This window comes from Ornithorhynchus anatinus, chromosome 18 (assembly GCF_004115215.2).
Source record: "Ornithorhynchus anatinus isolate Pmale09 chromosome 18, mOrnAna1.pri.v4, whole genome shotgun sequence".
In the NCBI taxonomy this organism is placed as follows: Eukaryota; Metazoa; Chordata; class Mammalia; order Monotremata; family Ornithorhynchidae; genus Ornithorhynchus; species Ornithorhynchus anatinus.
In genome coordinates this window covers 15,350,694-15,373,380 of record NC_041745.1, presented here as the reverse complement: position 1 = coordinate 15,373,380, position 22,687 = coordinate 15,350,694, and the positions used below count along the sequence as shown (strand labels likewise).

General features: G+C 70.0%; 1 protein-coding gene across 2 annotated transcripts in view; it reads right to left on the bottom strand.

Annotated features, from left to right (window-relative positions):
- Window positions 1-22,687, bottom strand: part of EXOC6B (exocyst complex component 6B) — a 370,191-nt gene that overhangs the window by 199,059 nt on the left and 148,445 nt on the right. For both annotated transcript variants that reach the window (XM_029083071.2, XM_029083072.2), the window contains exons 9-15: window positions 12,468-12,551; window positions 12,276-12,322; window positions 9,345-9,465; window positions 7,326-7,397; window positions 6,104-6,201; window positions 4,963-5,068; window positions 3,556-3,665 (exon numbers count right to left, since the gene is read on the bottom strand). In XM_029083071.2, the coding sequence (XP_028938904.1) occupies window positions 3,556-3,665; window positions 4,963-5,068; window positions 6,104-6,201; window positions 7,326-7,397; window positions 9,345-9,465; window positions 12,276-12,322; window positions 12,468-12,551 (638 nt within the window). The remainder of the gene's footprint in view (window positions 1-3,555; window positions 3,666-4,962; window positions 5,069-6,103; window positions 6,202-7,325; window positions 7,398-9,344; window positions 9,466-12,275; window positions 12,323-12,467; window positions 12,552-22,687) is intronic.

Below are 22,687 nucleotides of genomic sequence, written 5' to 3'. Positions count from 1 at the left end.
GTGAAGCGCCCTGCTCGAGATCACACGGCAGACGAGTGGCGGAGCGGGGATCAGAACCCGTGACCTTCTGACCCGCGGGCCCGGGCCCTATCCGCTGGGCCACGCCGCTCCTCTCCGCTTGGGAGAGGACGATCCGACAGTTGGGAGCCGCGCTCCCCATCCACGAGGAGCTCCCGGCGCAGAGTCACCGGGCCCGGGCCTCTCCCCCGATCGCCAGGAATCCGGCGGCCGGGGCCAGGAGCGCGGACTGGGCGACTCCCGTCGTCCCGGGACCCGGCACGGGTCGGTCGGCGCTCCGGCTCCGCGGCACCGCTCGCCTCCGCCTCCCGAGAAGTCTGGTTTATTTTAACTCCCCGTTCCAGCCGGGGGCTGGCCGTAGGACGCGGTGGATCCATCTCCTCTCTCCTCCCCTCCTTCGCTCCCTCCGCCTTCCGAACAATACGCTTTCTTTTCCCCCTCGAAACCAAAATAATAAAAAACAAGTCGACCGTGCCTGCCAGAAAACTATTTTCCCCTGAAGACACAATTTCCTTGTTATTTTTTAAATGAACTTTCAAACAAGAGACCTGTGTCCTCAGAAAACACGTAATTAGAAAGAGCCTTTTCAATAGCGCCAGAGCCTTTCAATACATTCTGCCCAGTGGAAGGGAGAAGATCTTTTCTGTCTCTCTCGGGGGGAGACCCTCGGGGTGGCGGGGGGTCCGGCAGATACGAGAGGCTGATTTAACCGTCCAGAACGCACACGGCCCGGGCCCGGAGATTCAGCCCACGGGGCCGAGCCGTCCGGGAGGAGCACAGAAGGAAAGAGAGCGGCCGAGGCCCGAGGAGAACCGTTGGCGTGAACGCCGGCGGCCTCCCCCTCCGCCTCCCCTCGGCGGTACCTGCGACCCCCGAGTCGGCCGGCACCGACGGGCCGACCCCGGGGTGCCGCGTAAATGACTGCCAGAGAGCAGAAAAAGCGCAAGGGGGGACCCGGGACCAGGGGCGAGAGAGCCGGCCGTCGGCCGCGGGCAGACCTCCCGATAAAAAAGGCAACCCGGCTGTCACCGGGAAACGCAGGAGGCGGCGCCGGGGGTTCGCGGGGCCGACCCCCGAGCCATCTGGGCGGCAGAGAGGCCGGTGCGCCCTCGGCTCCCGGCCCCCGCCCTCCTCCCTCTCCCCTCCGCTGACCGACCGAGGCGGGCGGGCGGTGCCCGGCTACGGGGGACTTTCTGCCGGGGGGGGTGTCCGCCGGGCAACGCTGGCTGGCGAAACCCTCCATCTCGGGAACGACCGGCGAGGGGCGATCTCAGACGGACCCCATCTTTCGGCTCGGGGGGGGGGCCGTCGGAAGTCCTGCCGCTCCCGGGTAGGGCCGGAGACGCTCGCTCCGAGAGCCCTGCGGCAATAATACCGATGATAACCGGGGTACTTGTTGGGCGCTTACTACGCGCCGGGCACCGTTCTAAGCGCGCGGTAGCGGTCGGCTTGGACACGGCCCCCGTCGCACACGGGACTCACGGTCTTCACCTCCATTTTACGGAGGAGGGAACCGAGGCCCGGAGAAGGCAAGCGACTCGCCCGGGGTCGGAGGGCGGGCGGACGGACGGCAGGGCGGGGATCAGAACCCGGGACCTCCCGCCTCCCGGGCCCGGGCTCCATCTACTGGGCCACGCCGCCGTTCACCGTCACTCATTAAAGAGCAAAAAGGACACTGTTGGTTATCTAGTCCCCCCACCTCTCACCCCCCTCGACTTTAAAGTCGAGTCGAGTCGGAAAAGAAGGGGAAGAGACGCCAACACCCGGGCCCGGATCTATTTTGACAGTCGGCAGCATGGGTTTCTTTGGAAAGAGCGGAAGCCCGGGGCTCAGAGGAAGGGGGCTCCGCCAGCTGCCCGCCGGGTGACCTCGGCCCGGTCACTTCGTTTCTCTCGGCCTCCGTCTCCCCTGTCAGACGGGGATAAAACATCGTGAGCTCCCCCACGACAGGGACAGGGGCTGGGCCTGATCTGCCGCAGCGCTTCAGCACCGTGGTCGACGCACAGCGGGCGCTTAACGAATCCCAGGTTCGCCACCCCGGCCGAGTCGCTTCGCTTCTCCGGGCCTCGGTGACCCCATCTTTAAAAGGGGGGTTAAGACCGCGGGTGCTTCGTGGGGCAGGCTCTGGGTTCCGCCCTCTCACCTCGTACCGTCTCTGTGCCTCCGTCACCTCGTCTGTGGAACGGGGATTAGGACGGCGAGCCCCGAGTGGGACAGGCGACGCGTCCAACCGGGGGGCGCCTTGGGTCCCGCACCCCAGGGCTCAGTACGGTGCCCGATACAAGGTAAGCCCTTAACCAGTGCCAGACAAAAACCACAATCATCATCGGTAGTAGCAGAATCAGTACAGTCCTCGGCACGTGGCGAGCGCTCAACGGGCGCTACCATCTTTGTTATTTCCATTCCTACGACTGCGATCGTCGCGTCCATCTCGCTGCTGACCCCCCCAGCCCGCGTCCCGCCTTTGGCCCGGAATGCTCTCCCTCCTCAAAACTGACAGTCACCTCCCCGTCTTTAAAGCCTCGCTGAGGGCGCGTCTCCTCCAAGAGGCCTTCCCAGACCGAGCCTCTCCTTTCCTCTCCTCCCAGTCCCTTCTCCGCCGCCCTGACCCGCTCCCTCGGTTCTTCCCCCGTCCCGGCCCCGGGGCACTTACGTCCATAGCTGTCATTTACTTGTCTGTCCCGACGCCCGTCCCCCCGGCTCCGGACCGTAAGTCCGTCGCGGGCGGGGAAGGTGTCTGTTCAGCGTCGTATCGTACGGTGCCCCGCACGCGGTGAGCGCTCGAGAAATGCGACTGAAGGAACGAGGGAATGACTGCTACGCGAAGCCGGGGCTGGAAAGGGCGATCTAGGAGGCGGTCGGTTGCTTTTTCCTTCACGCCGCCGTCCCACGACGGTGTGATCTCCCCAACCCGTGTACCGTGTCCCTCTTCCTTTACAGAACCGCGCCGCCGGAGGAAGGCCGGGCCGTGGGGGGGGGGGATCTGCACCCCGCCCAGGCCTGCGGGCTCCGGCGCCGACGAGTAGCCAGGTCTCCCCCAGGGGGGCCGCTCGGGCCGGGGCGGCAACGCTGGGCCGGGAAGCGGGGGGGGGGGGGGGTGTCCCTCCTTCCCTCGGCCTGACCGCCGGAAGGCTTCCCCCCTTCCGGCCGGAGGGCCGGGGCGAAACGTCCGAAGCGAGCGGGCGGTCGCTCCGTGTCGCCTCCCGCCCCTCGCCGCCCCGGCCCGACGTCCCCACCGAGGCCCAGTTTGGGAAACCGGGGAAGAGCCGATCCGGACAGAGGAAAGCCAATAAACAATGGCGGGAAAACAGGTGGGAAACACCAAGCCCCCGACCCCAAACTGCTTCAAGAGCTTCCCGGTTCCCGTGGGGCGAGATCGATAAAACAATACAGCGTCCCGACGGGTCCGGCCAGGCCCGCGCCGTCGGGCCCTTCCGGGCTCAAGAACACGTCCGGGCACGGCCTTGCCCGGAGACGAGAGCGACCGCCCCCCACCCCCCGCCCCCCCCCCGCAGCCGACCCCGTCTCGTACCCTACCTCAAGTGCAGATCCTCGGAGAACTTGAGACAGGCGTAGATAAACTCTTTGATTTGATTGTAAACCTTAGGCACAAACTCGGAGAAAGGAAACTTCTTTGGAAACGGCTGCTGTAAACGCGGGAGACAAAGCACCGGGGTCACGGTCACGAGCCAACGGACGCCGAAGGTCTCCGCAAACCGGCCGCGGCCCGAGAGAGACCCGCGTCTCCGGAAACGCTCGCCGCTCTCCGGCCTCGAATCGCGGGCCGGCCTTCTCGCCAACGCCCTGGCCGACCCCGGAGTTCAGCGGTCTGCCGGCCAGCTGGGAACTCACAGGCGACGAAGGACGGAGGGTCGCCGGGAAGCGATTCGTTCGGGCCGGGGGGGTGGGTTCACGGTTCCGCGCCCCCCCCCCCCCCCCCCCCACCGGGACACCTTATCCCGCTTCGATTCGTTTTCCGATTTTGAGGTCCCCACCTGGAGCGGAAACGGGTCTCCGGGAGGCCGGTTTCGGGGGCCCCCGGGGCGGCCCAGACCGACCACCGACCTCCCGCTCGGGGTCGGCGGTTCGCAAGGGAGAGCCCCCGCTCTAGGCCCACCTCCCCCACCGCCGGTCGGTGATCTCGGGACGGTCGGGGACCGGAGACGGACCCGAGCGAGGGCTCGTTGGTCCTCGCTCGGCCGAGGGCGCCGAGACCGCGGAGGCGGAAACGAGGGCGATCCAAGGAACCGGGCGGCGGCCGCCCCCCCTCCCGGCCACCCGCTCCCGTGGTGAGGGACGGACCGCCCGACGCCTCGGACTCCTCCCCCTCCGTCCCCGACCGCCCCTCCAGTGACCCGGCACGGACCATCCGAGGCCTGTGCCTCTCCCCCCTCCACCACTGACCGTCCCACCCGCGGCCCAACCGCGGACAACCCGTCCACGGAGCCGTCGAGCGCCGGCTCGGTCTCGGACACCGAGGCGACCCCATCCGCTACCCGCCTCTCGACCGGCGTCCCTTCCACGGCTTGTGGGTGGCGGATCCCGGCCACCCGAGAAGGAGGGCGGCCCACTGGCCGGGGCCCGGGCCCGGGCGTCGGAAGGCCACGGGCTCCAACCCCCGCCTCGACACCTGGCCGCCGCGTGACCTCGGGCGAGTCGCTTCGCCTCCCCGGGCCTCGGTTCCCTCGTCCGTCAAATCGGGATCGAGACGGTGAGCCCCGCGCGGGACGGGGACCGTCTCCGACCCGATCCGCTTGTGTCCGCCCCGGCGCCCCGTACGGTGCCCGGCACCTGGGAGCCACCTGCCGGGCACCGGGATTAGCGTCACCACCCGAGCCTCGACCCGGGGCTCGGGGATCATCGCCGAGGGAGAGCCCTCCGGGCACTCCCGAGCCCTCAAATCCAAGGGGCGAAAGCGATCCGAGACCCCGGCGGCCGGCTCACCTTTTCCAGCTCGTCGTCCTGGAAGGGGAACTGCCCCACCACCTTCTTATACAGCTCCTCGTCCGTCACCGGGATGGGGCTGTAGTTGTCAGAATCGAGGATGCCTCTACGCAGCCGAGGGAACGAGGGAGGAGAGGAACGTCGGCGTGGCCGCGGCCGGAGAATCTCCCAAGCATCTCACGTGCCGGGAACGCCCCCCGCTCCTGGGACAGAAACGGACCTACTCCGCCCTCCCCCCCGGGACAACGGGCACGGCCCCGTTTGGCTGGCGCCCCCCGCCCGGAGCCGTTCCCGCCTCCCGGCCCGGTCCGGCCGGTTTCCGGGAGGGGAGGGAGGGGAGGTCCCCGGGGGCCGACATCGGGCGGCCGCCGCGACGGGGGTCTCGACGGCGCCGGGGCCTCCGGGCCCTCCGCCCAGGCCGCGCCGTCCAGCGGGAGGAAGGAGAGCCGGGGGGAGGCGCCGCCCCCGACCCCAAGACCGCTCTGGCCCGAATCCCGGCTCGGCCCCCCACGGGGCGTCAGGCCCCGCGACTGGTTTACAGGAGTAGCGACGGTCTTTCCCAAGTGCCGACTCCGCGCGGAGGTCCGGGTTGCCCCCCGGGCCCCGCCGGCCCCGCCCTTAGGATCCGCGCCGCGGTGGCCGCCCGCCCCGGATCCCACTTGGGTGGCCTTCTCTCCTCTGCTTGCGCCGCCCCGGGTCCCGGGGCCAGACGGTCCCGACGGTCTAGAAGCTGGACCCGGCGGCCACTCGGTCGCTCGTACTCGCTGAGCGCTTACTGTGCGCAGAGCACTGTGCTGAGCGCTTGGGAGAGTGCAGAATGACAGTCAACAGACCCCTTCCCTGCTCACGACGAGCTGACGGTCTACCGTCATCTCCCAGCCCCGGCACCGTTCCCATTCCCGCAGATCCGCCGGTGACAGCGTCCGTCGGCCGCCGCCCGGGCGGGTCGGCCCGCCGGGGCCGCCGCGGCACGTTCGTGCTCCCGCCGCGGCCGAACGAGAGCGGGCCGCCTGGAGCCGGGAAAATCCGAGAGGCAAGGCGACGGGCCGTCTTTGGCCCCCGACCCTCTCCTCCCGATCACGCGCGCGCGCGCGCGCTCTCTCGCACAGACACGAGCGTGCAGGCGGGCACCCGCTCTCACCTGAAGACGCCCGCCCACTTCTTCAGCAGAGTCTCGCCGTACTGGTCCCTGATCTCCAGCAGCATGTCGAAGAGCTGGTTCACCGGGAAGCCGTACACCTGGGGGGGTGCGAAGGGACCGTACGGATACCGACGGCCGTGGCGTCCGTTAGGGGCCCGCTACGGGTCCGGCACCGGTCTGAGCGCCGGGGGAGGGCGCGAGATGGCCGGGTCAGACACAGTCGCCGTCCCACCCGGGGGGTCACCGTCTCAGGAGGAGGGGGGACGGGAGTCGAATCCTCACTTTAGAGATGAGGCGACCGGGGCCCAGAGAAGCCAAGCGACCCCTGCCCAGCGTCCCACGGCAGGCCCGTGGCGCAGCCGGGATCGGGACCCCCGGGGCCGCTGACTCCCGGGCCCGGCTTCCCTCCACCGGGCCACTGCTTCACCTCAGTGCGGACTCCAGAGGCGAGCCCAGGAGAGAGCGCCCGCCTTCCCGAGTGGCTTCAATGAGAATAACAACGGTACTCGTTCAGCGCGTACCACGTGCCGAGCACTCCGCTGAGCGCCGGGGCGGAGACGGGCAAATGGGGCTGGACAGAGTCCCCGTCCCCCGTGAGGCTCGCGGTCTTCATCCGGGCGAGGTCACCCGGGCCCCCGCGCGTAACGACGGCGGTATCCGTCACGCGCTTGCCACGCGCCGAGCACCGAGAGGCGAGGCGACTCGCCCAGGGTCACCCGGCAGACGTGCGGAGGGGCCGGGATCAGAACCCAGAACCTGCTGACCCGATGGGCTCTGCCGGGCTGCCCCTCCCAACGCCAACGGCTTTAGCCGCCCAGATGAACGGGTGGGAACGGCTACCCCAGCAGCTGGGGAGGAAGGAGGCGGGACAGGAGGAGGAGGAGGAGGAGGAGGAGGAGGAGGAAGAGAAGCCTCTTTCAGGACACCGCGGGCGCGGCCCGCGAGTCCCAGCGAGGGGTCGGCAGGAGCGCGGCCCCGGCCGGGCCCTCGCGAGGCCCGGAGGGAGCTCTTCCGAGAGGCGATTTATGGCGGGGGAGGACGGGGAGGGGAGCGCGGGGAGCCTTGGGCCTCCGGAAAGGGAAAGGGAAACAGGTCGGGCGTCGGGAGGAAGGGGAGAGGCTCACGTCGAAAACGAGAGCCCCCCGGCCCCCCCGGGGGGTCGGGCGGGCCGAGCTCGGAGACCACCGGGAGAGCGGCATCGCCGCGGGGGTCAGGTCCGTACCTGCAGCGTGTCCGCGAACAGCACTATGAGGTTCTTCAAGTCCAGCACTAGGTTCGGGTCGGAGCAGTAGGACTGCGGGAGAGCGAGGGGAGGGGAAGAGAACTCGCCTCAGCCGCGGAAAGCGAAGTCGAACGCTCCCCCGCCTCGGCGCCCGAGCCCTCGCCCGGTGCTCCGGCGGGAGGGCGGCTCCCGCGGCTCGCCGCCCGGGGCCGTGGGGCTACCCGCCCCGGCCCGCGACTGGCAGGGGGCGGACGCAGAGGGCGGGCCACGGTCCCCCTCCCCCTCCCGGCCCCACACGGCTCGCCAGGGAGCGGTCGAGGGAGAGTTGACGCGTCCAGCCGGGAGACTGTGAACCGTCGCCCGGGGATCATCTCTGTCCCGTCAGGTCGGTGGGGGGGGGGCCCACGTCCGGCAGCGTCGGCCTCCCGCCTCCCTCCGAGGCGGCGCCCGGCCACACGCCGTCCTTCGCCAGATCCCCCGAAGGCCTTGGCGGGCGCCCCCGGGCTTCGGGGGCTCTGACCGAGCTCCCCGGGGGTCCCGCGGCCCACGGGACGGGAGGCCCACGGCTCGACGCCACACGTGCCGGGATTACCGAGGCCGGGGGGGGGGGGGGGGGTGAGGAACTTCCCCACCGCCCCCTCCGCCGTCTACGAACGCCCCTCGACCGGGGGCCGGGCCGGACTCCGTCCCGTGTCCCCCGCCCCTCCCCGCTCGGCGAGCCGGGCAGGTCCCCGAACGGGCCCGAGCCCGGCGCCGCCCGGGGACCGGCCCCGAGCGCCCTTTCCGTCACGGAACCCGAGCCTCCGGGAGCGGGGAGCGAGCGGGGACGCGTCCCTCCGCGGGGAGGGGGGCGACACGGTGGGAGGCCGAGGCCCTCCGAAGAAACGCAGAGTCATCCCGCCCGCCGGCGGGACCGCTTGTCATCTCCGCCCCCCCCCCCCCCCCCCCCGGCGGCCCGCGGAGTCCGGGACGTTCCACACGCCCCCCCCCCCCCCCTCGGGCCGCCCCGTCCGCGGGCGCTCCGTCCGCTTGGAGGTCCGCCCTTCCGCTCCAAGCCACCCGCCGGGGTCCCCGGGGGTCAGAGGATCTCGAGGGTTGGGAGCGGCCGAGGGGCCGGGGCCCGTCCCCGCCTCGCTCCTCTCCGCTGCCGAAGCCGTCGGCCCCGCGCCGTGCCCCCGGGGCGTCCGCCTCGAGGTGACCGACGGGGCCTCGCTACTCCGGCTCGGCATTTCTCCTACGCGGGGTTTCCGGTAGCACGCTCCCGCCCGCGTTGGGGGCGGGGGGGGGAGGCCCCAGGTGACCCTTCCCACCTTCAGAATCAGCCACTATCTGTCGATCTCCTCCGGCGGGTCTGGGTCGGCTTAATCCGAACCCGGCTAAGGGGCTCAGGGGCCCTTTTCGAGCCAGCGTCCCGCGAGGCTAAGCCGGTCCCTCTCCGCAGCCGCCGTCTCACGGAGACTCCCCGGGGCCGAGGGTCGCCGCCCTCGAGGTCCGATCCCCGGAGGCCTCGGAACCTCGACTCACGGTCGCCCCGCCCTCCCTCGCCCGGCTGCCCTCTCTCGGGACTGAATGCCGAAGGGAGGGCTCTGCTCCGTCTTAATGGTGATGTTGGTATTTGTTAAGCGCTCACTATGTGCCGAGCACCGTTCTAAGCGCTGGGGGAGACATAGGGGAATCGGGTCGTCCCACGTGGGGCTCGCGGTCTTAATCCCCATTTTACAGATGAGGGAACCGAGGCGCGGAGAAGTGAAGCGACTCGCCCACGGTCACACGGCCGACAAGGGGCAGAGCTGGGATTCGAACTCATGAGCCCTGACTCCAAAGCCCGTGCTCTTTCCACTGAGCCACGCTGGGAGGGTCTTCTCGGCCCTCCCCCGGCCCCTTCTCGGGCGGGCTTCTTCGCCAGACAGGGCTCGTCTCAACAATCGCGTGCACAGGCGCGCGCCGCGAGCCCGGCGCCGTCTCCGGGCGGGCGGAGCCTCCGGCGGGCAAGCTGGGCCCCCGGATCCCCATACTCACGGAGTGCGTCCGCAGCGCCGCGACCGTCTTCGACAGGGCCATCTCCCACAGCTCGTCGATGTAGGCTCTGTTGACCAAGCCCTGGGTCGTGTGTAAGACGTGATCCTCGACCACGAAAAACCTAAGAGGAAGGCCAGGGAGGGACGGGTGTCAGAGAGGAGGGGCGCCCGGGCCCTGACGACGAGGTCCGGGGAACGTCCCCCAGGACCAGAGAGAGCGGCGCGACCCGGGGGGGGGGGGAGAGAGCCCGGGCCCGGGGGGGGGGCAGGGGACCCGGGTTTTAATCCCCGATCTGTCGCCCGCCTCCCGCGTGACCTTGGGCCAGCCGCCTTTCTTTTTTTTTTTTTCTTTTCCAAACCGTGGTATCCGTCGAGTGCTTCCTCAGACGCCGGGCTGAGTAGAGGGGCGGCTGCGAGCCAGTTGGGTCGTCCCCGTCCCCCGTGGGATTCATTCTTAATCCCCATTTTACAGATGCGGTACCCGAGAGGTGGCAGAGGAGTGAAGTGACTCGCCCGAGGTCACACAGCAGACAGGTGGCGGAGTCGGAATTGGAAGCCGGGTCCTTCCGAATCCCAGGCCCGCGCCCTACCCGCCAGGCGACGCCGCTTCTCGCTTGGCTCGGCCTCGGCTCCCTCATCTGTAAAAATGGGGATTCGATACCTGTTCTCCCCCCTACTTGGACTGCGGGTCTCACGGGGGACCAGGCCTGGGTCCGAACCGATCAGCTGAGAGCCGCCCCGGGCGCTCGGTACAGCGCTTGGCACAAATCCCTCGCCGATCACCACTGGGTCTCAGAGCAGCACCCAGGCAGGTTTGCAGGTAAACCTGTTTGTTGGGTAAACCCGTTCAGAATCGTCCAGAGCGACCCCGCTCTCCTCCCCGGCGCCGCCGCCCGCGGCCGCCCGCGGCTCTCTCCATCGAGCCTCCGCTCCGAGGACCGACCCGTCGCCGGCATTCGCCGCGTGCGTACTAGGGGCCGGGCCCTCCGCCGAGCGCTTGGGAACGTCCAACGGAAGGAAGAACGACCCCCGAGAGGAGTTCACGAACGACCCCGGCGGCACGGCGGTCCCGTATCGAACCTTCCACGCCAGGTTAAGGGGAGGAGGAGCGCGAGCACCCCCGAGAGGCCCAATAATAGGAATTTAGAAAGAATGGGGAAGAAAGGGAGTGGCAGATCTGGGGGGGGGGGGGGGGGTTCACCGCCGTGAACCTCGGTCCCCGGATCGGATACGGAATCCCGGGTGAGACAATCCGGCTTATCTCTCGGTAGGGAACAGCTCGCCCCATTGGGGCGGAGCACCTCCCGGAGATAAAAGGTTTCATTCCCCGATTGCCCCAGTCCCCATTTAAAAGGCCCCTGGGGCTATCACCCCTTCTCTTCAATAGCCAGCTGGCGGGTGACCGGCCTGGGAAGAAGCTGGGATCAAACGGAGGGGAGGCGACTTCGGTGATAGGACCGGGCTCACCCCGGACTCACCCGGGGTTTGGGGAGGGGGGGATTCGCACCTCAACGGGGGACGCGTCGTTAGGGAACCACACAGATCTGGACATCCCCATCAGCGCACGGTCAGGGAAAGAACAGGACGCCTCCTGATCGGGCCCCGCCGGAACCGACCCCCTCCTGCGGGAGCCCCGCCGGCTGACGGACGTTCATCACCGAGAGGGGGTTCCCGCGGGGCGGCGGCCCGGTGAACAGAGCGCCGGGCCCGGGGGTCCGAAGAACCCGGGTCCCGGTCCCGGCTCCGCCGCCCGTCGCGCCGCGCGACCTCGGGCGGGCCGGCTCACGTCTCTGGGGCCCCGGTTCCCTCATCTGTGAAAAGGGGATTAAGACCGCGGGCCCCAGGTCCGACCCGGTCACCTAACCCCATCGCTCAGGACGGCCCCCGGCACGTCGCAGGCGCTCAACGGATGCCGTCGGTATCAGTCTCACGGGGATTGAGACCGTGAGCCCCACGCGGGTTCACCGATCCGAACCAATCCGCTCGTCTCTACCCCAGCGCTTAACGGACACCATCGTTTTTATCGCCATCACTATTCCCTCGTCTGCAAAACGGGGGTCCGCTACCCGTTCTCCCTGCCACTTAGCCCGCGACCCCGGGTGGGACCTGACCTCGTATCCACCCCAGCGGTCGGCGCGGTGGTCGGCGCACGGTGAGCGGCCTTACTGGACTTCCGCGGCAGCCGGCAGATCAACCGACTGACGGAATCCGCCCGCCCCGCCTTCCCGGGGCCACGGGGGTGCCGGGAGCACACCCGACTGTGAAGATACAGGTGCCCCCCCCCGAGAAGAGATCGTCCCCGTCCCTTGCCCAGCGACCGGCCCCCGGGGCACCGAAGGGAGCAGGGAGCGTCTCAGTCACCTCCTCGGTAGAACGGGGCTAAGGGCGCGAGCCCCACCGGGGAGAGGGATTGCGTCCGACCCGGTCACCTAGTATCTACCCCAGCGCTTAATACGGTGTCTGGGGCACGGTGGGGGCTCAACGGAGACCGTTACCGCGGTCACGCGGAAAGCCACCTTCAAGAGCCAGCCGGCCGAGACGCTGGGGAACAGCCCCAGGGCACAGAGCGGGAATCCCCCTCTGACATCTGTCCGAGCCCGAGAGGGCCGACCCGAGACGGCTAACGGCTCGGAGGGCTCCGGCCCAGGCCACGGTCCCGAACGGGGAGAGGGTCGAGCTCCCCGTCGCACGCTGGAAAACCGTCCGCCGACCGCTCGGGCCCCACCGGGAATCTCGGGGCGAGAAGGGAGAGTGTCCCGTCCCCCCACCCCCCCCCGTCCCCCCCCACCCGGGCCCCGTCCCGCCCCTCGCCGGGGCGGCGGGCCTCCCCGACGCCCGCCCGGCCCTCCGACGGCCAGCGGCCCGGCCCCCGGGGCATTCGAGGTCAGCTCTCGGGCCTATTTAGAGCGAGGGACAGAAAAGGCACACCTACCCTACAATTTGATTGAAATATTTCCGGTAGCCGTCTAAGGTCTCGTGCTGCAACGAAGCGGAGAAGAGTTATTTGAGGGTGACGGCGGCCGGTCCCGAGGGAGGTCGGGGCACCGCCTCGCTCCACGCCCCGGCGACCGCGGGGGGCGTGGGAGGGGGAGGGCGGGGACGGGAGGACCGGCCTCCTACCCACCATGTTGGACGGGGGCTGAAGCACCAGGCGGGCCTGTTTTCGTCTCTGTTTCCGGTAGTAGTTCTCGAAGGTCTCTCGGGCTCCCTGGAAAGAGACGAAAGGAACGCTGAACGAGCCCTCGCCGACCGGCGGGAAGGACCGGGGAGAAGGACGACGATCCCGCCCCGAGTAGAAAGAATCTCCCTCCCCAACTCTCCCCTCCAGGCCAGCGAAGGAGGCTCGCGCCCTCCGGCCTCGGCGGGCCGGGCCGGGGGGTGGGACGGCGGGTCGGACGGCCACGACGCGGTGCCGGTTTGAGGGATTTTCTTCCCCGGCAACCAGGGAACGGTCCGGCCTCTCCCCCAGAGAGAGAAAGGTGGGCTGAGGGGCGGCGGAAGGAGAGGGGAAGGCGTTCAAGGGCGCTCTCTCCAGCCGGAGACTAAGGAAACGGCACGGACGGAACGGATCCCCCCGCAGTTAAACAGTAAGGAGGGATCCCGTAGTCCACCGGGCCTCCCGGCGCCCCGCCCGACGGACGCCCCCCCGCTCACCCGCCCCGGGCGCTTTTCGTACCCCTCCTCGCACCCGCCCTCTCCGTAACCGACTTCCCGATCGGTCTCCCCCCCACCGCTAGACCGTAAGCTCCCTCGGGGCAGGCTCCTTGCCCGCCAGCTCTATTTGACTGTCCTCCGCCGAGGACTCGGCACAGCGCTCGGCCCGGAGGAGGCACTCGGGGATGGGGTAAAAAAGAGGGAGAAGGGATCCCTATCCTCGCGGAGCTTGCGATCCGACCGGGGGGGAGGAGGGGAGACGGCGGGCTTCGGCGGACAAAAACGTGATCGTTGAAGGGCGAAGGAATAGCCACGGACGTTAAACACGTGCGATTAAGTCGGTAACGGGCGGGGGACCCGCCCGCTAACCCTTCCGTACCGCGCCGTCCCAGGCGTTCGGTACGTGGCGAGCGCTCGGTAAATACCACCGACGGGCCGACGGATCGGACGGGTGAATGAGCGGGCAATTACCCGAGCGACGAGGCGCCTGAGGGGTGGCTTGACCCAAACGGTAACGGGTCGGGGCCGAGGAAGGCCTCCCGGGGGAGGGGGTGTTTCGTCAGGAGGGCGCGAAGGGGGAGGAGGAGAACCGGAGAAGGGAGAGTGACCGGGAAGGGAGAAGGCCGAGAGCAAGGGGCCGGGGAGCGAGAAGAAGGGGCCTCGCGTACGGGGAACCCGGAGCCCGTGGCTGGCCACTTCCAGTCACTCGTCCGTCCGTCCGTCCGTCCGTCCGATCGTATTTATCGAGCGCTCGCCGTGTGGACTGCGCCGCGATCCGCTCGTGGAGAGCACGACGGGGCGAATGAGGAGAGACGACCCTTGCCCACGGCGGGCTCGCGGCAGACATCGATACAAGTAAACGGGCATCAATATACCGGTATCTCTAGAGGGAACGGCCGGGTGTCCGGCCGGCCGCACCCGCCGTTGGCCTCTAGAGTCGGGCCGTCGGGTCCGCGGGCGATCGCCGGGCAGACCGGCGGGCCGCAACCCGGCCCCGGGCGCGGGGGCCTGGCCCGCCGGCGCCGGCTCTCAATCTTGGGCCCGGCCACGGGTCCGCAATGACTGCAACGCGGACCGTCCAGCAGATCGAGGCAGGAATCATCCTTAATCATCCTCCTACGGGGCCCAACCCCCGGGCTTCTGTTCGCCACGGGCCGGCGGGAACCGAGGAACCCGCTTCATCCCTCCTCCTCAGGGGCGGGGAGTGGTCTCTGGGGTCTCTTTCCCCAAATGTCAGATCCTGTAAAGTCTCTCCCTTATTTAACATAGGGCTCTTCCGCCTCACACGGCATTTTTATGACCAGAATTCACAGTGCCCTGGGGGGGGGGGGGGGGGGTTTCCGATCTCGTCGTCGACGGCTTGTGTCCCGAGGCTACTTCGCCACCAGTCTCTCGCCCGCGTCCTCCCTCCGGCCTGGGAACGCCCTCCGGCTTCACATCCGACCCTCCCCTCCCCTCCCTCGGAGCCTTACCCGAAGACCCGTCTCCTCCAAGAGACCTTCTCTGACTGAGCCCTCGGTTTCCTCTTCTCCCTCTCCCTTCCACGTCGCCTGAGGGCTTCGGATTCGCACCCTGCAGTCACCCCTCCCTCGGCCCCACGGCGCCCGAGGGCGTAGCCGGGACTCCCCTATTTACGTCGACGGTAAATACGCAAGCTCACTGTGGGCAGGGAAAGTGTCTACCGACTCTGCTACGCTGTACTCTTCCAAGCACCTAGCAGGGTGCTCTGCACACAGTAAGAGCTCAGAGAACACGACCGATTGCTTGATTTGCCTACGGCCCTCCGCCTCGGCTCCGAGTCCACCCGCCCGGCGCTCAGCGAGAAGCACGGCGCGGCTGTCTGGGATCGCCGGGAGGAGTTACGGAGAGCGTGCCCAAGCAGGGAGAAGGTACTGCTCCCTCTCCCTTCCCCCTACCCCACCCTCTCCGGCTCCAATCCTGGCCGCAGGGTTTCCAGGGTATTCACCGGATGCTCTACCGTGTGCGGGGCGCTGTTCTAAGAGAGGGCTCGGCCGGGGAGTCGGTCGCCACGTTCCCTGCCCAGAGCGAGCTTATCTGGACTCGGCCTCTAGTCACCGTTAACAGTTGGGCCTGGCCTTCCCGCCTCCGCACCACGGCCTCGGCCCCGCTGCCGATCCGGAATCCCAGAATTTCCTCTCCGTGCCCGGCTGAGGAAAGGCAGGAGGGCCCCGAGGGAGGGAGGGAGGGAGGGAGGGCAGGGGCTGGGGGAAGAGAAAAGATGGGGCGGAGGGGAGGGGGGGGCACAGAGGGATGAGAGGGGTCAGCATGACCTATCGGCAAGAGCACGGCCCCGGGAGTCAGGGGTCGTGGGTTCTGATCCCGGCCCCGCCACTTGCCCGCCGGGCCACCTCGGGCAGGTCACTTGGCCTCTCCGGGCCCCGGCTGCCTCAGCTGCAGAACGGGGATCGGGACCGCGCGCCCCACGTGGGGAGGGGACCGTGTCCAACCTGACTACCCCGTAACCACCCCGGCGCTTAAAACGGGGCTTGGCCGGTGAGGTGGGCACTTCACAAAAAACCGCGGTTACTTTCATCAGTAGAGAGGGGTGAGAGGCGGTGAGAGGGCAGGGGGCAGAGAGTGGAGAGGAGCGAGCGAGGGAGAGCGGAGAGAAGGGGAGGGAGAGGAAACGCATCTTTACATTCCCGCGGAGGCGCCGGTTTCTGGTCAAGGGGCTGGTGTTGAGTGTGACGTCGAGTTCCGTCTACCCGGATTCGCCCTGCGCTGCCCCCCTTTCTCAAAACCAAGTCCACCGGAAGCAAGGAGACCTACAGCAGGTGTACACCCGACTCCTCCCGGAAGGGGCGAGAGCGGCGGCGGGAAATCCCCGGCCCCGGAGATCATCTCTGCGCCTTAGAGATAACGAGCTCACCGCACGAACTCTCGGTGCGACCGACTCGAGGTCAGATGGGAGGGGTTCAGAGGAAGGACCCTCTATCCCCCGACTCCTAATCCGGCGCCCCTTCGACCGCGGCCCACTAACCCCCCAGACCCCGGAGGCGCGGAAATCCACACGATCACCAACCACTCTCCGAGGCCGTTTTCCAGACCGGCCTCCTCCGGCCCGCGGGGCAGACGGAAGTGGGCCGGCGAGAGCCCTCGGGACGGCGGCGGCGCTAACCGCCCGGAGCCACGGACGAACCTTCCGGAGACCGACGGTCGGTCCTTAAAACGATCCCCGCAGGAAAAGAGGACGGTATGCGAACGGGAGCAGACACGGAGCGGGGGAGGCGGAGGCCAGGACGGGACGGCGACGAGGTCGCCTTCCCGGATGGAAGGAATCCCAACAGCCACGGTAATCCGGGTACCGGCTGAGCCAGGCACCGTACGAAGCCCTGGGGTAGATAGAAGCCAATCGGGCAGGAATCCCCGTCCCACGGGGGGGCTCGCGAGGGCAGGCGTTGACTCCTCGCTTTTCGGATGAGGAACGCGAAGCTCGGGGAAGTTCAATGACCGGCCCAACGTCACCCAGCGGGCAGGCGGCAGAGCCGGGATCGGAATCGGGGTCCCGTGACTCGCGGGCCCGGGCCCCTCCCGCCGGGCCACGCCGCTCCTCGCCCGGGCTCGCGGCGGCCTGACCCGACGGGGCACCGTGCCCTCGGCCTGCCAGGGGGTCGCCCGCTCGCCGGGGGCCGGGTCCTACTCGGACCGGACGCATCGACCCGCGCCGGGAAGCGGGCGCGGTTTAGTGGATATGGCGGGGGCGGGGGAGCCGGGAGGCCCCGGGTTCTAAGACCGCCTCCGCCACGTCTGCTGGGTGACCTCGGGCAATTCATCTCGCTCGTCTGGGTCCGGTTACCTCAGCCGTAAAACGGGGAGTAAGAGCGTGAGCCCCGTGCGGGCCGGGGACCGGGCTCAACGTGATCAACGCGTCACCTACCCCGGCGCTCAGACCGGCACACGGCATCTAGTAAGCGCTTAACAGAGACTGTTATTATTAATATGATTATCTGTCATCATTATCAACTGGGGGCTGGGCTCTTCCCATTTCCCCGCAGCTACTCTCTGTCCGGGGGGGGGGGGGGGGATATTCTGGGGCTGCGGTTCTGAGATCCGCGTACTCGACAAGCCCGATAATAACTATAACAATATTAACCCGGGCCCGGTGGAGGAAGTCCAAATCCGATCTCTGGCCCCTGGGGGGGGGGGGGGGGGGGGGGGGGGGGGGTGTGACGCCCACTCCAACTTTTCTGCTGTCTCCTTCGGGGAACGCTGAATTTCCTCCCTGAACACGGGCCAAGGTCGAGGGCCACCTTCTCCTCCCTACCCGACTCCCGGAGAGCCACGCGACAACGTGGGGATTGAGCGCGTCGGCCCGGACACGGGGGGAGGGACCCCGGGCCAAAAGGCCGGGCCCGCCGTCCCCTCGGCCTCCCCGCCTCCTCGTGGGTGCCCCCGGGGGGGGGGGGGGGCCGACTCCAAGAGCGAAGACGCCACGGAGGCCGACGGGGCGGGGTTCGCGGCCCCGGAGGGTCTCTGTTATTCCAGCGGGACGGCACGTACCCGGCGGGCTTTCCACCCGAGGAACGTTCGCCTGAGCGGATTAGAGAAAGCCTCCTTTCCAATTAGGGCAGGGGCGCTAATCAAATTATCTGCCGAAAACGCCAAGAAAATAAACGACACGGAATTCTAGATGGCAGTCGAAACACGAAACCCATCCACCTCGGCTCAACGCTTCAACGAGATGCGCTCTGGGCTTTCTTCCGTTCCCGCAGCGCGGAGGGGAGAGAGAGAAGCGGGGCCCGACCCGTAGCCCCGGCCTACCCCTGCGGCCCCTCCGGACCGTAAACACCTCGCGGGCAAGGGGCCGTGTCCACCGACCCTGCCGTCAGTTCGGCACGGCGCCCCGCACACCGCGAGCGCTCGATCGACAGCCCCGACGGTGACCGCGACGACGAGGACGGGTCACTCGATCGCACCGGCCGAGCGCCTGACGCCGCGCGTAAGCTCCTGGCGGGCAGGGGAACGTGTCTTCCCACTCCGTCTTGCTGTCTCCTCCCAGGCGCTCAGCGCGATAATTATAACGATCACGGGGTCGGTCAAGCGCTTGACCGCGCGCCAGGCACTGTACTGACCGCCGGGGTGGAGTCGAGTAAATGGGGTCGGACACGGTGCCTGTCCCGCGTGGGGCTCACGGCCTCGATCCGCGTTCTACAGTCGAGGTAACCGAGGCCCGTCCATTCGTTCAGACGTGTTCACGGAGCGCTTACCGTGCGCAGAGCACCGGGCCAAGCGCCCGGAAAGTACGATTCGGCGACGAACGGAGACGATCCCCGCCCGACAACAGGTCCTAATCCCAGCCCCGCCGCTGACCCAACTGAGCGACCCCGGGCACCTCGCAGCTTCTCTGGATCTCCCCCCCCCCCCCCCGCCCCCGTAAACGACGGATTAGACACGGGCTCTCCCGACCCCGCGGACCGCGAGCCGGGGACCGCGTCCGGTGGGATTGCCCCGCGACGACTCCGGCGCCGAGAGGAGCGAGGCGACGTGCCCGAGGCCGCACGGAAGAGAAGCGGCGGATCCGGGATTAGAACCCGTGACCCCCCGACTCCCGGGCCCGGGGCCCGATCCACCGGCCACACAGTGAACGACCGATCCACCGGCCACGGGGGTCGGCGAGTCGGGTCTCCCCGCTGCCGAGCTCGGGACCCGGACCCTCCGGATCCGGCCCGGCATCCTCACGGCCCCCGGCGATCCCTGGCGCCGCCCGATGCCGGCGGGGCGGGGGAAGGAGTCGGGGAGGGGAAGGGAAGACGAGTTAAGATGCGAAGGAAGGGTCTCTCCCCTCTCGGCTTTTACGACGGGGATTCGGCCGGAGGACCCCTCCCGTCCGCGGGGCCGGGGCGGGGGGGGGGGGGCCGCCGCCGGCCGGCGGCCGGGACCTCCGGCTCCCTCCGAAGGGGCCCCGACCTTCCGGCGAGGCGGGCGGGGCGTCTCCCCCACCCTCCCGAGACCTCCCGAGCCCCCGTCCCCTCTCTGGGACGACGAGGGACCCCCCCAGGGGCCCCGGGGACCCCGGGGTCCCGAGGTCCATTTCCTCTCCCTCTCTCGGCGGCCCGGATTCTAGGAAGCGGCTCCCTCCGGGTAGCCCCCCCCGACCGAGCCCCTCCTCTCCCACTCTGCGTCACCCCGACTGGCTCCCTCGGTCCGTTCTCTCTCCCCGCCCCGCGGCCGACGCGGGCACACGTCCGTACTTCATTTCTCTATCGGCCGACGTCCGCCGACGTCCGTCTCCCCTTCCCGGACCGTGAGCTTGCCGCGGGCGGGGGACGGGCCCGTCCGTCGTTACACCGTCCTCTCCCGGGCGTCCGGCAGGGCGCTCCGCGCACGGCAAGCGCCCGATGAACACGACCGGACCGAGCGGCCTCTGGAACCCCCAGCTCCCCCTCCGTCCAACTCCGGCGGGGGGACGGCGGGAGGGCCCGGGGCCCGGTCGCCCGGCCCTCCACCCGCTCGACCCTCAGCCGGCCCCCTCCGACCTCCCCTCTCCCGCCCGGCCGGCCCGGGGGGCCGAGGCGGCGCCGTCGGTGAATCCCGGCTCTCCGCAGGGCGACCGCCCCGGGGGAGTTCCGAACCCTTCCCCGTGGCTCCCCGGCCCGAACCGCCCCCGCTCCCTCTCCCCCCCGGCGCCGTTCTCTTCCTCTCCCCCGCCCTCCCTCTCGGGCCTACGACGGCGAACCTACGGAGCCCGTCGGGGTTTCCCCGGCACCTCCGTCCTCTATCCTCCCGGCGGTCCCGCGGGGCGGCGGCGGAGGGGCGGGCCGGCCGGGCGCCCGAGCGGGCCGGGTTCGCTCGGCTCGGGGGGGCCCCCGCCCGGGCGGCCGGCCCCGTCCCCTCCGCCGGGCCCCTCGGGGGCGCCGCCGTCGAGCGGCGCCGCCGCGAGGAGACGCAGGGGAGGCTCGAGCGGGCGAGCCCGGCGCGGGCACGGCGGCTCGCCGCCACGGAAACCCCGAAGGCCCGCCGGGATCCCCGCCCCGCGAGCCCCTCCCTCTCGGCTCCGGTGCCGGCGCCCCGCCCGACCGGAGCGACGCCGACGGCCCGCCCCCTCCCGTCGCCCGGCCGCCCGGTTGGGTCGCCGGGGCGGGGGGGGACGGGCGCCCCTCGGTTCCGGGTCCGAGGCCCGAGCGGAGAGGCGGGCGGCGCTCCGCCCCCCTCGCGAGGGGCCCGGCTCCCCCCGGGGCCCGGAGCGGTCCGCTCCCGGGTCGGAGATGGGGCGGCACGGGACCCCCGGCTGCCGGGGGGGGGAGGGGGAGGGGCGCGACGTTGTTCCCCCGGCTCTGCCTCCAGGAAGCAATATTTTGCCATTTGGCCCCGGGGCAAAGCCTGTAATTTCACCACCCCGGCTGCAGCTGGAATTCCCTTTTAACCGCCCGGGCGCCCGCGTGAGGACAGGTTTATTCGGAGGGAAAGTACAGAAGGGGCCATTTTAATTTGGCTGGCCGGGATGGGGGACTTGGGGGCGGGGGGGGGGGGGGGGGGCGCTTCTCACGGGGCCGGTAATGAGGTTCAGCGGGATATTACACTTGGCCATATGGCTAATTCGCACAGCGGGCCAAGCGCGGGCTTCGCTCTCATTAGGGCGGCCCCGGAGCCGGGAGGGAAGCGTGAGTCCGAGATGCCCCCTACCGTCCGGACCCGGGAACGGCCGGGCGGCCCCCCCGCCCCGACCCAAGCCACCGCCCCGCGCCCCCCCCCCCCCAAACCCCAGCCCCACGTCCCCCTCGCCCCGGCCGGAGAGCCCAGTCCCGGCCGCGGCCCCCCTCTCGGGAGCGGGGCGGGACTCCCGTCCACGGGGAGGCCCCGGGGAAGGTCCGCGGCGAACGGGTCGGGCCGGCCCCCCCCCCCCCCCCCCGACCCCTTTCCGGGACAGAGCGTTCATCTATTAAACATCTCCACGCAGGGTCTCCTGTCGTCGGCCTTCCTTCGGCCGGCTTCTTTCGGAGCCCTGCCGATCACGGGGAATAAAGCTCCAACTGACGACCGCTCTTCACGACCTCTGACCCCACGCGACCGACGGTCGCGCGGGGGCGGCGGAGGGGTAAACCCCGAAGGGACCGCGGGTATCTTAATCGCGCTCGGCGACCCGGGCTCCCGAAAATCACGACCGACTCACCCGCCCGGCCGGAAGGGAAGGCCGGACCCCCTCCGCGGTCGAAGCGGTCCGCCGAGGGGGAGACGCGGATCTCCTCCCCTTCGGGAGCCCGGCGGGGCCTTCCCCGAGAGGGGCTCGGCCGGGCGGGGAAGGGGCCGTTCCCCTCGGCCCCGACGCCGGGGCGCGGCGCCGACGGGTCCCCTCCGAGAAAGGCTCCGGATCCCGCCGGCGGGCCCGAGACGGAACTCGGGCTCCGGCCCACGGGGGGCCCGGGGGCTCGGACCGGGGGAGGGTGGGCATCCCTGCCCCGCTTTAACAACGGTAACGACGACGTCGGTATCCGTCAAGCGCCCGCCGCGCGCGGGGCGCCGTTCCGAGCGCCGGGGGAGAGCCGGGGTCAGCGGGCCGTCCCACGCGAGGCTCGCGGCCGATCCCCGTTTCCCGGACGAGGCGGCCGGGGGGCGCGGCGACCCGCCCGCCGTCGCCCGGCCGACGGGCGGCGGAGCCGGGGGTCGGACCCCCGACCCCCGAGGCCCCGGCCCCTCCCACCGAGCCCACGCCGCCGCCGAGCACGGCGGCGTAGCGGCGAGGACACGGGCCCGGCGCTCGCGCGGTCGCGGGTTCGGACCCCGGCTCCGCCGCCCGTCTGCCGCGGGACCCCGGGCGACGCGTTTCGCCCCTCTGGGCCTCGGCTACCTCGTCCGGAAAACGGGGATCGGGACCGTGCCCGCCCCGCCCCGCTCAGGTCCGCCCCGGGCGGACGCGGCGCCCGGCACGGGGTAAGCGCTTAACAGACCCCGTCGTCGTCGCCGCCGTCGTCGTCACGATCACCTGGGGGCCGCGCGCGCGCGCTCGGTCGGGTCTTGACCGCCGCCCGGGTTTCCCGACTCCCGGCCCCGAGGTCACGCGGCCTCCGGTTCGGGGCGGCGATCTCCGTGGCGGAGACGCGGTCTTTCCCGGCCCTGCCACCCCCCCCCGCCTCTAACGATGACGCCGGCGACGATAATCGCGGCGAAAACGGTCTCCGTTTAGCGCTCGCTTCGCGCCAGGCGCCGTCCTAAGCGCCGGCGTGGAAACCAGACGAGCAGATCCCGCCCGGGACCCCCAGCCCAACGGGAGGGAGGACGGGTATCGAATCCCCGTTGCGCGGATGAGGGAACCGAGGCCCAGAGAAGCCAAGTCGCTCGCCCGGGGTCACGCGGCCGGGGCCGGAGGCCGGGTCCCCCGACTCCCGGGCCCGCGCTCTTTCCGTCGGACCGCGGTGCTTCTCCGCTGGCCCTTCTCCCGTTCGGCACGGGGCTCCGCCCGCAGCGAGCGCCCGAAGAACAGAACCGGTCGACCGACCGACGGACCTCGCCAGAGGGCCCCCGTGCCGCCCGCCCGGCCGCCCCGACGGGACCGAGGGGGGACACGGATGGCCGTCCCCTCCGACCCCTCTTTCCTTCTCTGGGCCTCGGTTACCTCGTCTGTACAACGGGGACGGGAGTGAGAGCCCCACGTGGGACGGGGACCGTGTCCGGCCCGACGTGCCCGTATCCGTCCCAGAGCTCCGCGGGATGCCCGGGACACGGGAGGCGCTT